The sequence below is a fragment of the Pyxicephalus adspersus genome, chromosome 12 (genome assembly GCF_032062135.1).
Source record: "Pyxicephalus adspersus chromosome 12, UCB_Pads_2.0, whole genome shotgun sequence".
NCBI lineage: Eukaryota > Metazoa > Chordata > Amphibia > Anura > Pyxicephalidae > Pyxicephalus > Pyxicephalus adspersus.
In genome coordinates, this window is record NC_092869.1 from 4,371,036 (window position 1) to 4,388,949 (window position 17,914).

The 17,914-nt window shown below is 39.6% G+C and overlaps 1 protein-coding gene and 1 long non-coding RNA gene across 2 annotated transcripts in view; both read right to left on the bottom strand.

Moving 5' to 3' along the window:
• The window catches only part of LOC140342405 (SLAM family member 6-like), a 49,024-nt gene extending 40,873 nt beyond the window's left edge, over positions 1-8,151 (bottom strand). Inside the window, exon 1 of the mRNA XM_072428570.1 lies at positions 8,048-8,151. Coding sequence (XP_072284671.1) covers positions 8,048-8,096 — 49 coding nt within the window. The 5' untranslated portion in view covers positions 8,097-8,151. The remainder of the gene's footprint in view (positions 1-8,047) is intronic.
• Positions 8,152-11,496: 3,345 nt separating this feature from the next.
• LOC140342406 (uncharacterized) lies at positions 11,497-17,591 on the bottom strand. Its single transcript, XR_011923072.1, has 5 exons — positions 17,282-17,591; positions 15,495-15,739; positions 13,916-14,032; positions 13,257-13,559; positions 11,497-12,103 (listed from the first exon to the last, which is right to left on the bottom strand). It is a non-coding gene; the product is annotated as an uncharacterized lncRNA (long non-coding RNA).
• Positions 17,592-17,914: the final 323 nt, after the last annotated feature.

Below are 17,914 nucleotides of genomic sequence, written 5' to 3' on the forward strand. Positions count from 1 at the left end.
CGCCGAGGTGTGGAGCTGTAACTACGGTCCACTGCAATTTACAGTGCCCCTCCAGCATACCACATGTGCAGGGCACGTCGGTGTCACGCTGTTCTGCATCTGGTTTGCCTGGGCGAACGGAGTCACACAGGGGAGGAACTGCTCCATGTGATTCATCAAGAAATTGAATCCTGGCTTTCAAAGTTGGAACCATGGTGACCGACAATGGGAAGAATATGGTGTCGGCGCTGCGTCAAGGAAGACTGAGCCATGCGCCCTACACGGCACACATGTTCAATCTTGTTGTCAAGCGGTTCCTGAAGCCTTCCACCCATCTGCAAGACATCATAAAAACGGCCAGGAAACTTTGCATGCACATCAGCCACTCGTACACCGCAAAGCACACCCTCCTTGAGCTGCAGCGGCAGAGCGGCATCCCCCAACATAGGCTGATATGCGGCGTTTCCACCTGTTAAAATTGCACCCTCCATATGTTGGACTGACTATACGAACAGAGAAAGGCCATCAACGATTTCTTGACGATCCAAGCAGATAGGAGTACTCCCATGTGTAACTTCGATGTCAGCCAGTGGCAGCTCATTTGTGACACCTGCCGTTAGCTCAGGCCCTTTGAGGAGGCCACGTTATTTGTCAGTCGCCAGGACTACAAGATGAAAAATGTCATTCCTCTGCTTCATGTCCTGGAACAGATGCTGGTAAATCTGGCTGGTCAGGGGACTGGAGACGTGGCGCCTAGCTCTCACGGCCACATGAGTCCTCTGGGGACTGAACTGGAGGAGGAGGAGGACATTGGAGCACAGGCAATGTATAGTGAAATGGGTAGTTTTTCTACTCAGGTGACAGGAGAGGAGGAGCAGGAACAGCCAGAGGAGCAAGAGGAAGATAAGGAAGATGAGGCAGAGGACCCAGACACACCGTGACAGTATGCAGTGGAAATGGAGGCAGGGAGTCCCTCCGAGTCACTTGCACAAATGGCCCGCTGCATGCTCACTTGCTTGCGTAAGTGACAGCCGAATTGTCACCATTCGGCAGAGGGATGACTTCTGGCTCTCCACCTTGTTGGACCCTCGCTACCGGTTCAAAATGGGGGCCTTTTTTACACCCGCTGAGAGGGAGGACTAACTGAACTACTACAGAGACATCCTATGTAGTCAGTTGGCCACTGCCTATCTGCGCCATCGTCCATCCTCTTGCAGGTCTGACCGGGGGGGCCCTCTGCACTCACGTTATACTGCCATGGCTGCTGGAGAGGGGTGTCATGGCAGGAGCAGTACCAGCTCCATCAGCAGCAGCCTGAGTCTAGAGTCGCTATGCTGCTGCTGCCATCTCCACACTATGTCACCTTGCCACTCCCTGGAATCCTCTTGATGCTGCTGCTGCCGCCACCTCTGGACTCTGTCATTGTGCCACTGAGTGGCTTCCTCATGCTGCTGCCAACTCCACAATCGGTGATTGTGCCACTCTGTGGCTTCCTCATGCTGCTGCCACCTCCACACTTAGTCATTGTGCCACTCTGTGGCCTCCTGATTCTGCTGCCACCTCCACACTCTGTCATTGTGCCACTCTGTGGCGTCCTGATGATGCCGCCACCTCCACGCTATGTCATTGGACCACTCTGTGGCCTCCTGATGCTGTCGCCACCTCCACACTCTGTCATTGTGCCACTCTGTGGCCTACTCATGCTGCTGCCACCTTCACACTCTATCATTGTGCCACTCTGTAGCCTCCTGATGCTGTCGCCAACTCCAGACTCTGTCATTCTGCCACTCTGTGGCCTCCTAATGCTGTTGCCAACTCCAGACTCTGTCATTCTGCCACTCTGTGGCCCACTCATGCTGCCGCCACCTCCACATTATGTCATTGTGCCACTCTGTGAACTTATAATGCTGTCGCCACCTCCAGACTCTTTCATTGATCCACTCTGTGGCCTACTCATGCTGCTGCCACCTCCACACTCTGTCATTGTGCCACTGACTTCTGACTTTTCGTTTTTGGGGTGAAGAGCCATGCAATCATAGTGATGACCATTTTTGCTCTTGTAATGTACAGGTGTACAACTTGAAAAAAAAGACATATTGTACTCAAATCTCTCATCCTCCATGCATCCTATTCCTCATGGTGCCGGTATTCCTCTGCCAACAATACCAAGTTCCTCCAGGAGGATGTCTCCATTCCTGATGACACTGATCACAAAAACAGTAATTCTGGAGTTCAGTTCTGATACCAATAGGCCTCAATTGTTCTCACAGCCTGAACTAACTGTTCTCGTCCAAGATTTAGATCTACCTAAGGAGACAGCAAAGTTTCTAGGGTTCTAAGTTGAAGGGAAAAAATGTGTTGGCACCAGGTACCTCATTCTCATGGTGCAGGAGCCAAGAGGAAGATTTTGTTCCATATTTTTCTCCAGACGGTGAATTTGTGTGCTGCAAGAACGTTTCTGGGCCATGTTCATTTTGGAGTACGATAGGTAGGAATAGAGGTTGTTCATCGACTCTTCAAAAAAAGCCTGAAGGCATTGCTTCCTCACAATGGCAATTTTCCTCAATACCCATTGGCCATTCAATACAATATGAGAATTTGAGGTTAATTCTGTCAAAGTTGAAATGCAAGGACCATAATTGGACAATATGGGGATATAAAAGTCCCAAATCTGTGATTTTGGGACAGCAAGGAAGATACAAGTGTTCATGTTTCTTATGTGAGTGGACAGCCAGGACAGAAGCCAACAATGGTCAAGGAGGTTAAAATAGAAGTTAAAATGTAAGGGAACATTTTGTAGATCCAAAGAAAGAAAGTAATAGACAAACTGCAGCCTTAACTACCAGCAATTTACTTTCCAAATTTTCTGTTTAATGAGACAAACTTTCACTTTCACCACATATGATTTTAGGTTTAATATGCACAAACTACTTTTCTAGGGTTTATTTGTAAATATTTTTTCCCAAGATTTTCCCAATGTATACCCAAAATGTACACACTTTTCACCTTAGATTCAATTAGACCAAATATATAAAATTTGGATAAAAGTTAATAAATAGTTCCCACTGAGATTTGGTTTCTATAAACAGCACACATTCCTTTTTTGAAACAGTAATTGTTATCATTGAATGGCCGTGAACTTGTGGTTTCTCTTGTAGGTGACTATAAATAAATTAAATGTGATTTTTTTTATAATATGCAGAGGGCCTATTTGCTCTTTTAAGTGAAAGCATAGAAGCGTATAAAGAGATCAAAATGTTTTAGGATCTGGTGAAAGAGTGACCTGGGTTTAAGGGGTAAAGCAAAGAAACCCCTTTCTAATCTTGGAAATTGTGTTTCTATACATTTTACAACAATTAACCACCTAACCGATAAGCCCGACCTTGGTACGGGCTAAAAAAAGTTACTATTTTCGTTAACCCCGAACTTTTCTCACTGTATGTAAATACAGTGAGAAAAGTTCGGGTTTATCGATCACTTACCTGGTAAGAGAGAGCAGTGTCACTGATACCAATGGAGTGCATGATTTGTATTAGAAGGGGGAGATAACAGTGTCAAAAGCAGAGGAAAGATCAAGGAGAATGAGCAGGGAAAAGTTGCCTTGAGACTTAGCTATAATGAGGTCATTGGCCACTTTAGTAAGGGCTGTTTCAGTGGAATGGGCAGCTCTAACACCAGACTGGAGAGGATCATGGACAGAGTTGGTGTTCAAGTAATCGGTGAGTCTTTTGTAGACAAGGCGTTCAAGAAGTTTGGAGACATATGGGAGAAGGGAGATAGGACCGTAGTTAGTGGGTAGGGAGGGGTCCAGTGAGGGTTTCTTTAGAATAGAGAGAATTATGGCATGTTTGAAAGCGGAGGGGTATTTACCAGTAGAAAGGGAGAGGTTGAACAGTTAGGGCAGGGGCCAGGGTGGAGGAATGGGCACGGAGTATATCAGAGGGTATTGGGTCAAGTGGACATGTAGTAGATGAAGATGATGAGAGAAGAGACTTTGTCCACAGTAACAGGGCTGAGGGAGGTCAGTGATGATTTACAGTTGGAAGGGGTGGGTATGGTTGGAGAGGCTCAGTGGGCAGAGACATCATGTCTGATTTTGTCTATTTTATCTCTAAAGTAGGTGGCAATGTCTTGGGCAGAGAAGGATGTTGTAGGGGGAGCAGGTGTGGGGGTTAGGAGGGAGTCAATTGTAGAGAAGAGGTTGCGTGGATTGGAAGCTTGGAAGGAAATGACTGCGGAGAAATAATTTTGCTTGGTGACGATGAGCTCTGTAGTCCATGAAGTCAGCGCCAAGGCCAGATTTTCTCCACTTGAGCTCAGCTGCACGAACAGTCTTTTGTAGCTGTTTGGTGTGATTGTTGTGCCAGGGTCGGGGGTTGGCAGGACGGAGGTAGCAGAAGGTGGCAGGGGCTACTTTATCCAAAGCCAAGGAAAGAGAGTGGTTTAACATGATGCCAGCATCATCTGGGGAGGTGTATTTTGAGAGGGAGTGGGTTAGGGACGCAAGGCAGTTTGAGAAAAGGTTGTGGTCAAGGTTATGGATATCTCTCTGCCATTGACCAGGTCTGGGATGTGGCAAGGGAGGGGAAGAAGTTCGATAGGTTGAAGGTAATAAGGTTGTGATCAGAAAGGGTAAATGGTGAGTTGTCAAGGAGGGTGAGGTATATAAGGAGGGTGCTTATATAACTTAACAACAAGTGCTTGATATAAGATAGAAGTTGGGGAAAACTAATTCACTTCAGAGCGCAAACATTTCTCCATTGTTTCAGCGAGCCTGGACAGCTTTCTGGTATGATTGGCCATTCTTTTCTTGACTGAAAGTTCTCAAACTCGCAAAATATAAAGGACAGGCAACACCTGACTTCAGGTTGAAGCCCCAACCATGGTGTTTACACATTGCTGGGTCCTGAGAGCTCCTGCCTAATATGGGGCTTCCCAATAATTATGGGCAAGGATGAAGCCAACTCCCATTCCCCTTCATTCACTTCATAGGTAATATCCATTCCCTCCTATCCCATCCCAAGTCCCCATTTTAACCTACATTTTTAATGCTTAAACCTTACAAAATATTTGAGCCCCAGAAATATACGTACCAAGCTTGCAGTATTCCCAGGGGTGCACAGCTTTGGAGGCAACACTGACCGGATTTTTGGCTGTACATTTATAAGTGAAGCTCTTATCACTGGGAGGTACATTTACAATGTTTTGTGTCACAACAACGTCACTTCTGTTTAATCTCCTCCAGGTGATGTTCACATTACTTTTATTCACTGAACACTTTAAGTTGACCTCACATGTAAAGTTATTCATTACACTGTAACTGATGGTGATATCCTCATCTGTTATATTACCTGGATAAAAGAAGCATTAAAGTTATAATACTTGGAGGTACAAATACAAATTTCTGTGTCAGAGCATTATCATTACTGTAAAAGCTCCTCCAGGTGATGTTCAAATATACTTTCTTTATTCATTTTCTGAACATGCCAAGCTGATGTCACATGACTTATCATCATCCTTACCTGTTACCTGGAGGAAGGAGAATCACACACAACATTTTATGACTTTTTATATAGGGAATATCGCAGCTTCCGATCACAAGTGCAAAACAAAAGCTCCACTCACGTCTACAACACTAACAATACCAACCCCGCCCCTGCAGAGCTTCTTCTCCCATACATGTGACTTTATACAGCGCACAGTATAATAGAAAAGAATTAGCGGAATATCTGTTCTGTATTGTGCTGCCACTGTGAGTTTCATATTTTTGTAGTGATAATCGAACTGTTCAGCAAACTGTTAATTTTACATAATGATCTTCTATGCAAATACTAACTTGTCGTGGCCCTGATAAGATTCTGAGATCACTGACTTGTTTAATTTTGCCATTAATGGACATCGACACAAATAACTTACAGGAAGCTGAATACTTTTACATGGTTTTACAAGGGCTCACTTTGGTTTGGATTCAGAGACTTGATAATCCTAATCACTAGCAAGGCAATTCACACTGCAAAGGATACTCAGTTTTGGGCAAGAACATTCAATGAGAAAGGGACTGTTCCTTCCATGATTGGATGAGTGAATCAGCAAAGCGTCATCTCATTCACTAAACTATTAGAATACTCTCCCAGCAAAGTGAGTTTTCTCTTAGCTTTGTGAATAGGGTAAAGATGAATACCCTGTACAATCTACACTGTTTGGGAAGAAAATGAAAACCTGCTATACTGACAACCTTATTTTTTTTTGTCCCAGGAGCTGACTATCTATACATGAATATAATCTTAAACTATATTTTCTATTTTAAATTGTGCTGCTACTGTATTAGAATAGCATAAATCCATTAAATGAAAATGTGTAAAGTAATATCTAACGCCACGTTACCATAAATGCACAAAGCAGCTGCCTATACATAATTTATTTTTGTACATTGTATAAAATTAAAGAATATAAAAACATTTCAGTATCAATTATCCAAGTGTTATATTCAAATGAATAGTGACAGTGCTTGGAAAAAGTGTCCCTGTGTCCGAGTGTTTATATAAAAATAGTCGTAACAATTCACTTATTTTAAAAAAATCCAAAATCCCTAAACTGCTCCTTTATTTCACATATTAATCCCTATCACCATGTATTTTATCCTCCTGATGCTAATCTCCTGTGTTAGTACATAGAACCCTCCCCCAGATGTCAAATAACTTTATATTAAACTTTAGTAGGACTTTATTATTAGCAAAACACAATCTGTGCTAAACCTCACCAGTATGAGATTGCCCAGTAGTGCTGTGTAAAGTTGATGCCCACAGCCCCTCTGCGGGTCCAGTCTGTATATTCAGTTTCACCATCCACCATATGTTTTATCACTATGGAATTTCTCATGGGATGGAGTAAGAAATTATTCCTGCAGTTTAAATGTATCCAACCTAACCCTTTACTTAATAGTATACAATATAATCTTCAATTTAATACCCAAGTCTGGTAATCATCTCACACCCCTATATGAGCTCATACCACATGAATAAAATAAAATACAAATCTACAACATTAATGTCATTAAACAAAAAACAAATAAAAGTGTTATATTATATAAACAGCTTAACCCATGTACACCTTTCCCAAGTCTTTTACTCTAAGCTTACCGTCCCTTCACCCACTTTTGCTGGTAGTTGCCCACACCCCCTGCAGGGTCATTTCTACTCATCCTCCCATCTACTTCTCACCCTGGCACTTCCATTCCCTTCTCCCTCCATTGCTCTCACCACCCCAACTTTGCCTGTTGTGGAAACTACTATTTATTTTAGGTGTAAGACTTCGCAGATTACATTGGGAAACAAATTCCAGGGACACTTACTGAACACTGTGAGATGATAGAAGCACTTTTGTTTTCCTAATTGTGCTCTGTAGGTTCCTTGATCTTCCTGTTTTAACTTGGTTATTGTTAGGGATCCATCAGATGTGCTGCTCAGTCTTCCTTCTAACTGATTATTTAGAATGTCAGGCGGTTGTCCTGGTATTGTTGTGGCGATAGAACCTTCTATTCCAACAAAATTCCAAGCAATAGTTCTGACCCCGGTGTGACTGACATGGAAGGTGATATCTCCTCCTACAGATCCAGTTATATTTCTCCCTGCACAGAGTTCCTCAGTATTCACATCTGATAAAGAGATTTGGTTTAATCAATACAAATGTACAATATTTTGTGATCGTCCTCCATATACAGTGACTTATAGGGGGTCCTCCCTTATCAGGGGTGACATGGATGGGACATTATCACATTGTGGTTGTGTTTGGCTGTGTATAGCTCAGTGTATATAAGAGGCCATATAAACACGATGTAACAAGTATAATGGCAGCAAATACAGATTTAAAGAGCAGCAACTGGCTGTATACGGCGGACATAGAAAACACAACAATAGTGATGAGTTTTTATGGCTAGAAGGAAAAACCCAGTATTAGGTTTGTCATTGTTTGCTCTACCAACGACATCTAAATATTTTGCAATGAAACCCTCAATTACTATTACAAGAAATATTAAAATTCTTAAAGAAATTAATAGAGACATCCTTACAGGTCTGGGGAATCAGCAACACAACGATCCAGAGGTAAATACGAGACATCTTGTGAAATGTTGAAGATGAAGTTATCAGCTCACAGACTGGTCTGTATCATACATCTTCTATAAGCCACCGGAAGTCAGAGCAAGCACAGCAGAGAAAAGGGGATGTTATATATTTCTAAATATTAGTTATAATGGGCGGATGATTTGCATTTCTAATTTATTTTTTTATTTATATAGGATGACAGGAAATGCAGCTGCTTGGATTCAGGATCATTGAAAAACTGCCCCAAATATCTGACGAAATATGTATATATATTTTTATTTTTTGAAAACCTGTTGTATGCGGGGCATTAAGAAATGTTGTTTAATGAGAACCCCGGACAGCCTCTGCCCCCTGTGTACATTACCAGCATGCTCACAGGGAACACTGATGAGTTTACGTTGATATTTTTATATTAGTTGGATCTTTTATCACCGGCTAATGTAAAGATAGATGATGATGAATGACTTTCATATATTGTAGTATAATAAAATTCTAGATGCATGCTACTAAAAAAGGAATTTCTTTATAATGAGGTGTTAGTAACCTTTATCAGTGTTCTTCTCATGTATAGAAATGCCCAAAGGAAGAACACAATCCATCTCATGAATGTTCAGAGACTCTGTAAAACAAGCAGCGTCTCGTTTGTGTAACATTAAAATGTTCCCTGGATTCTTCTTAAAAAAGGAAAGCAGATAATCATGAAGTTAAAATCTTGAGAGTTGATGATCAACACAATGTGATTAAATATTATTTTTGGTAACAGTACTGTATACAGTACTGCAGGAATTTACCTTTTGTTATTTATTTTATGTATGTACCCATTTATTAATTTATTAGAAAATGTATCAACAATTGTTTTTGCATAAACTCTTATTTCCTTGCATACGGGTTTAAACATTCAAGTGTTTCCATTCAATAAAAGGTAAACTTACCTACAATCTCTAAAGAAATGCAGAAATTGCTTATGGCTGCTGGTTCTGGGACAGCACAAGAATATAAAAATATCCTATCGTCCACAGGCTATAATCCTAGCTCCTGATATAATGATAACATGTGGAAAAAATATCAATCACTTGTTTGGCATTTACTATACACAAGTCACTTCGTATAAATACAACTTGTCAATCGATAACTCCTGTTAATAAAGTCAATTTATAGGTCATTATAGACACACTACATTGTAGCATGGTTACAGTGGAGTGGGTAAACTTTTCTAATTACTTTCACCCTTCCACCAACTCTTTTCTAGCACAGTCTGTAAAGTAAAACTTATTAAATTTTACCAAGCGTCCCTCCAGCCACTCTCTTCTACTTTATTCTGTGCTGAGCAGCCTAGAATGAAGTAATTGGAGCAAAGCTCCAATAAATTGCAGTAAGGGAGAACTTACACACAGACTGGTCTGTATCTTCTATAAACCAAAGGAAGTCGGAGCAAGCACAGCAGAGAAAAGGGGATGTTATATATTTCTAAATATTATTTATAACAGGCGGATGATTTGCATTTCTAGTTTTTAATATTTTTAATTTTATTTAAATAGGATTACAGGAAAAGCCCCAAAAAATTGCAGTAAGGGAGAAGTTGCTGTCCTCCTCTTGCCCATTCCATTCTAGCTTGCTTTGTGCAGAATAGGATAGAATGGAGCAGATGGACGGGGACAGAATGAAGTGTGGTCGGTAAAGGAGGCAAAATGCAGTCCTCTCATCCATTCCATTCTTACCTGTTTTGTACAAGATAGAATAGAATTATTGGAGTGAGGTCAAGTGCTGTCCTCCCGCTATAATCTGGCCTGTTCTGTACAGAATATTATAAAATGGAGTGGTTGGAGGGGGGCAGGGTGAAATATCGTCATGATCTCCATTGTAGCTGGCTCGGTGTAGAATAAAGTGGAGTGGTTGGAGTAAGGATGAATGAAATTGGGGGATATAGAAAGAAAAGTGCTGTCCTGCTCCTGCCCATTCCATTCTAGCCTGCTCTGTACATAATGGGATAGAAAGAAGTGGTTTGAAAAAAGAATTTAGCCTAAATACATATAATAGCCATATGTATATAAAATATTGCAAATAAGGTTGCAAATGGCTAAAGTAAACTATTTCACATGTCCATACTAATTTTATAATAATAAAATAGGTATTCTGTAAAATCATTTTTAAATGTTACAGTTTTCCCCCTGTCAACGTGATTCTTTGTGTGCACTAGATTTTATTGCCTGCAATGATATCCTCATTTTAATCACCTCATTTCTAGCATACTTTGTTGGGAGCTGGCCAGATCGCACCAGGATTCAACACACGCAAATTACAAATTACTTTGAAGAATTCCATTCCAGGTTTTCTGGATCACTCAGCTTCACTGATAAAAGTGTATCCCAGCCTTGGAGAACTTTATTAAATCAGGCCCATTGTATCTTTAAAAAATTGTCACAAAATGTACTACAAAATGGCAGTACTAAGGCATTCTGTACTTTGTTGGTATACATGATGCCCCTTGACATGAATTTTTAAGTGAGGCCCGGAGCAGAGAACCAAGTGAAGAATAGTGGAAGTCCTGCATGACTAGGAAGGGATTGGGAGCAGGCAGGGGAAGGGTTAGGAGTTAACATAGAGAAAGGGGGGGTTGCTAAATTAGTATGTCGGGAAGTGACGTACAGGGGGGAGGGAGGAGTGAAAAGGGGGGTGAGTCGGAAAGGGAGGGTCTATTTTCAGCGTGACGGACAGAAGGAAGGACGTTTTTCCCAGCTGCCCGCCCTGTTGAGGTGTGTCGGTGAGATCCTCGAGGGAAGGTGTTGTCTTGGACTGTTTCAGTGGGGATGAGGGTCTCCTCCATGGTATGGGACCCTCGGTAAGGTTGATGTTGGGAATGTTAAATTGTTTTGTGGTAGGGCTGCGAGTGCTGCTGGTATCATTCCCGAGCTTGAGGTGCAGCTGGGAGTATTACATATCACGGCGGTGCAGACCCATTAGGTGCAAGGGGTTACAATAATGGGGCCTTCGAGGACCAGTAACCAACGGGTATGTTTTAGGAAAAGGATTTTTTTTTAATGTATTGGTTCAATATTTATGTTTAATTGTAAGTTGTTATTATTTGTTGATTATGTATTTATATTGTTATTTATGGGCAATTTTTTAGTTTTTTATTAAAAAAATTAATATTTAATTAAGTTATTTGTTAATAAACGGGCCAAAGGGGCCATATAACCGAGTTGATGTGTCTGGGTGTGTTTGAGGAAAGGGGGTGTGGTGGGGAGGAGGACTGGGGCACGGCATGTGGGGGCCCTATCACAGTCATGCTTTTGTGATTGGATCATGAATGTTCTCTAAAGTCTGCATTTTGATAACAGTAATATTTTAGGAATCCTGTGCAACATCAATTGGTGATACATCTCCCTAAAGATGAATTTTCTGAAGAAAGGCAAAATTGCAGTTTTCTGATTTATTTAATGTATTAAAATAAGCATTATGTTATTTATTTTAATTATTTTTTTAAATGCTGCTTTTCTTAATAGCACAAGCCCTGCTGACCATTTGACCATAAGATGGTGACTTTATTTGTTATGTGACCTAAAAAATAGCATTATGCAGCAAAAACAGTTGGACCAGGTTCAGTCCAACTGGTCCAGTAAAACACAAACTGTACTTTTTCTGTTCAGCCATGATGAAGGGGGACTGGTGAACCACTGAATCACGTTGGCTATATTCTTTGATATAAATATAGATTACCTGGACTTTTCATATAGTTGTCACACAAACACGCACGTAGGGTAGTATGGTGTTAGCAACCCCCTTGTACACCTTACAGTGAGTCAATCCCCTACACCTATTGGTAAAACACAACCCAATATCTCCTGCAGTTTACAATGTTCAAAGGCTGCCTGTGCCAGTCCTTGGATGTTGTGCCATCACTTCCGTCTTCATATGATGAATAAATATACAACAGGAGATTAGGAGAACACAGCCAGATATTGCCAAACGAATGATATTCACCAATCTGTAATATTCCTTGGAAGTGTCTTTACTGTTCAATCCTAAAATGAAAATAGAAGAGGTTGTAGAGCTCTTTTCTAAGTAACAGAGAATGCTGAATTCTATTGTCTTAAACCTATTACAAGAGCAGAAAACTGATTGGAAGATATTAGTTATCACAAAGGTCATAAACAAGACACTGCGGTAGGAGGACAACAAAGTCAACATTATCCCCATTTAAAGTGGACCCTTCATCACCTCAACTGTGCCAATAAATTACTCATTATTCATATTTATAAAAGAACTACTTACCCCTCCACACACTGCATAGATAATGGAAAACGTGTCCCAAAATCCAAGCTCCCCATCCCAAATGGCCATTTTAACTATGAGTTTAATCTTCATTAGCAAGAACTAACTAAGAAAGTACTAAAAAGTTGAATAAAGCCTAAACCTTACACTTGTATATGTATGTACCAGGGGTGCACAGCTTTTGAAGTAACACTGACCGGATTTCTTGCAGTACATAGATAGGTGAAGTTGATATCACTGGAAGGTACAAACACAACGTTCTGTGTTGTAGTGATGAGACTGCTGTTTAAACTTCTCCTGGAGATGTTCACATTGTTTTTCATTGATAGATTCACTGAACATGCCAAGCTGATATTACATGACTTGTTATCCATTACACTGACACTGATGGTGACATCTTCAGCTGTTAGGTTACCTAGAGGGAAGCTAGGACTCTATAGAGGAAACTTGCAGCTTTTAATTCCCAGTGTAAAACAAGAGCTCCTCCCACATCTACAGCACTCAGCAATCATTAATCCTGCCCCTGCAGAACCCACGGCTTCTGTACATGTGACTTTATACAGTACAGTACAAAAATGAGGAATTGAAGGAAAGTCTGTTCTTTATTGTGCTACCACTGTTATCTTCATCTCTGGTGATGATCAAACTAGAAAGTCCAGCAAACTATTAATATTAGGAGGTATTTGCATATTCATGTTTTATCCAAATTATTTACTAACCAAATCTGGCCTTGCTTAACTTTCAAGATCACTGACTTGTTTTGGTTTTGCAATATTAGACATTGACAAAATAACTTACGGGAAGTTGGCTACTATTACATTGTTTTCATTAAATTAAAACTGGAGCAAATATGATACAAGACATTATAGAATATATTGCAAAGTAAATTCCAGGGAAACTTACTGAACACTGTGAGATGATAGAAGCACTTTTGTTTGCTGAATTGTGCTCTGTAGGTTCCTTGATCTTCCTGTTTTAGCTTGGTTATTGTCAGGGATCCATCAGATGTGCTGATCAGTCTTCCTTCTAACTGATTATTTAGAATGTCAGGTGGTTGTCCTGGTATTGTTGTGGCGATAGAACCTTCTATTCCAACAAAATTCCAAGCAATAGTTCTGACCCCGGTGTGACTGACATGGAAGGTGATATCTCCTCCTACAGCTCCAGTTATATTTCTCTCTGCACAGAGTTCCTTAGTATTCACATCTGATAAAGAGATTTGGTTTAATCAATACAAATAATTAGTATTTGTGATCGTCCTCCATATACAGTGAGTTTTAGGGGGTCCCTTTCCTTATCGGGTGACATGAATTAGACATTATCACATTGTGGTTGTGTCTGGCTGTGTATATCTCAGTGTATATAAGAGGCCATATAAACACAACTTGTATATTGGCAGCAAATACAGATTTACACAGCAGCAACTGGCTGTGTATGGCGGACATAGAAAACACAACAATTGTTATGAGTTTTTATGGCTAGAAGGAAAAACCCAGTATTTCATCTATCATTGTTTGCTCTACCAACAAAATTGTTATAGAAATGAATAGAGACATCCTTACAGGTTTCAGGAATCAGCAACACAACGATCCAGAGATAAATAGGAGACATGTTGTTTCTCAGAGTGAAATGTTGAAGCCCACAGACTGGTCCACAGACTGGTCTGTATCATACATCTTCTATAAGCCAGAGGAAGCCAGAGGAAGCACAGCAGAGAAAAGGGGATGTTATATATTTCTAAATATTAGTTATAACAGGCGGATGATTTGCATTTCTAATTTATTTATTTATTTTATTAAAGAATGATGGGAAATGAAGCTGCTTGAATTCAGGACAATTGAAAAACTGCCCCAACATTTGATATTGTTTGGTTCTATTAGAATAAAGCAAACCTGTTGTATGCGGAGCATTAGGAAATGTTGTTCAATGAGAACCCCGGGCTGCCTCTGCCCTCTGTGTACATTACCAGCATGCTCACAGGGAACACTGATGGGCATACATCGCCATTTTTATATTAGTTGGAGCTTTCATCACCAGCTAATGTAAAAATACATGTTGATAAATGACATTCATATATTATAGTATGATAAAAATCCAGAATCATGCTACTAATAAGGAATTTCTATGTAAGCTTTATATCCAGGTGTGTAATAATCACCATCGATGTATTTTTTTTAAAACATTTTTAATTTTATTTTATTAGTAAATGTTTTTTCACAAATTAACCAATTTTTTCCCTAAATTCACACATTGTTACATTGAATTCAAATAGAAAATGTATGAATCATGCATGAATGCAATGTATCTAAAGTGATAAAATATATACAATTTGGATAAAAGTTGGGTGAATCTTGGATGAAACAATTGATAAACAGTTCTGGTTGAGATTTGGTTTGTATAAACAGTGTACATTCGTTTTTCAGAGAGCACTGGTATCATTGATTGATCTGTGAATTTGTTAGTCTTGCCCATTGTTTTCTCCTGTAGGTGTCTGTATATAGAATAAAATAGATATTTTCAATGATATACTGAAGGCCAATTTGCTATTTTGGGTGAAAGCATAAAAATGTATTAAGAAACCTAAAATGTTTTTTAGGATCTGGGGAAAGAATGTCCGGATTGTAATGAGACATGGGTCTTGGAATTTTTTTTTTAAGACAGCAAACCCTTTCTAATCTTAGAAAATGTGTTTCTATACATTTGTAATAACAATGACATCCAATATTTAGCAGTGCAGACATTTCATGTGGCTTTATTATCTTGTACATCAACACATGGCGCAGATCCCTGATAATTCTATTGGTGCCTACCAACCCACAAGCAGATATAAGTATGGAGGCTTTAGGAAGAATGGGTGAAAGATCCCCAGATCCAAAACATTTACTTTTCAATTAGAAGCAGCAAAAAATCTTGAATAATAACTTAGGTCAAGCAAAACGGAACTAACTCACAAGTCTGGTGTTTTCTGGCATGACACCTTCTTTATAAACCCTAAATTTATTCACATTACAAGGAGTGTTCCAGCTCCATTCTGCACAGCATTGAAATAAATTCCAGCTCTTGGTATGAAGAATAAGTGAGAAAGGAAAGTTATACTTTGTATATATATAATAGACATAGCATTGCATAGTAGCCCTATACCCCATACTATGGATCCCCGCTTCACAGTCAGGTAAGGAACCTTTAAGACAAGAGATATTCCCTGCAGTGATTACTAAACCCTCTGTACGGTCTTCAGATGTTGTCGGCTCTTGTACTTTGTACAATGGTCATTATATAATAGAGGAGTATACAGCAGATGATCAGCAGCACACAGTAAGATATTGCCAGATGTATGAAATTCAGTATGGTATAAACTGGCTTTGCTGGGATTTCTGTGTTCAGGTCTGAAAAGAAAGTATAATAATAAGTCACACAGCCGTAATAAACATATATAGTATATTCATTTCCTTATACCAACCATTCTCATCAAACCCCAAGAAATAAGCTAAGAGGCCGACATGAATAGGAAGGATTACATAAAACCTGTAACCCATTGGTAGGTTGGATTTCAGACGGCATTTTTTGGATAGAAGTGACTTTGTGACTAGCATAAAAAGGTGGCAGCTGGCAATAGCCAGCTTTTCGAAAATGCCTATCCCCACCTTTAGTTTTACATCATGTTGAAAAGATGACATGCTATTTTACAATTGTTTTTTTTTTTTGGGGGGGGGGGCATGTCCCTATGGGCCCCCACACATTCATAGCAATTTTGTTCACAATTGCATTTAAAAATACCCCCAAAATTTCAACTTTCCAATTGACTCCTGTGTTAAAGTTGGTATTTACAAAACTCAAAATTAATGTTGGTTTTTAATTCAGGAAGTTGGAACTCTGAGCAAAACAATGAGTTCTAAAAAAAATGTTCCAAATACGCTGATAAATGGTGCTGTAATAGGATTTGTGAAAGTATCCATTCTATAGTTAATATATTTCTTTTATTGGGATCCAAGCTGTAATATCCAATCCCAAGCACCCAATTTAATGGTGGAATATTACGTCTCCTGGTCTACAGTGTAAAACAAAAGCTCCCCCATATCTACAATACTCAGCATTTACAACCCGGCCCCGGGAGAGCTTCCTTCTCTCAAACATGTAATAATTTACAGCACAGAGTATAACAGAGAAGAATTAGAGGAATATCTGTTCTGTATTGTGCTGCCACTGTTCATATTTCTCCAGTGATGATCAAACTGTGCTGCAAACTGCTAATTTTACATAATGATCTTCTAACTAAATAATAACTTGTCCTGGCCCTGATTACATTCTGAGATCACTGATTTGTTTAATTTTGCCATTAACCTCCCTAGCGGTTCATTTGTTTCTTTTTTTAGATGTCTAAAAGTGATACATTGTTTTTCATTAAAATTTATTTTACAGTATAATATAATAGTATGAGTATAATAAAGTTTAAAACACAAAATCATGTAAAATTAATACATTGAATAAATAAAAAATCTATATATTTAAAAAAAAAAAAAAAAAATTTTTAAATACATAATTTACTAATACTAATATATCTCCTGTAAAATAAATGTTCTTGAAAACAATGTACTGCTTTTACACAAAATAATTCCAAAATATTGCATTCAATACAGTTATTTTTATTGAATGCAATACAAATGGATTTTGCCCCGCCGGCAACGTACACACGCACCGACGTCACCGGAAACTTTCTTGTGATTAGGATTATGAAGTCTTTGGATCCAAACAAAAGTGAGCCCTTGAAAAACCATGTAAAAGTAATCAGCTACATGTAAGTTATTTGTGTCAATGTCTATTACCTTCCCTAGAGGTAACTCCGAGTGTGACTCGGGGTAGAAAAAAAGTTGCTACAAGTGGTAACCCCGAGATAATTCTATGGGAGGTAATAGTAAATAGAGCCTTACCTGATCTGCTGGCGTGCCGCGTCGTCCAGCACCGCGATCCCTGTGTTCTTCTCTCTTCTTCAGGCTGGCTTCTGCGTCCGATGAGTCACCGGGCAGTTTCCGGTGACGTCGGTGCGTGTGTACGTTGCCGGCGGGGACAAATCCATTTGTATTGCATTCAATAAAACAACAAATACAACACTTTAGGATGGAAGATTCAGTAACAAAACGAGGTAAAAATGGAACCTCTTATTGTCACCTCTTGATGACAGATATTTCACAAAGGCTAATGTTTTCTGTAGAATAAACCACAGGAAGTTGTGTGGCCACAATGTAGAAAGGGGATATTCTGGTGAATGGTTTTGTTTTGACTGATAAATGGTAACATCTCCTTAGCTAGTAAAGCAGAACTTCAAAACCAAAATCTGTCTACTTTTCATTTCTGAAATAGAAGCAACCAACTTTCAGCCAAAGAAAAGGCAGAAAATTTTATTGAGCTCTTCCTCTATTGCTCTTTAATGCTACTAAAAGAGTTGAAATACTCAAAGTGATGGGTGCCAGGATTGTTTGGTGTACAAACACCCAGCTAGTCACCTAGGATTTTCACAGTAAGGAGAATTCCTGCCTGTGAGAACCATCAGCCATTGGAAAATC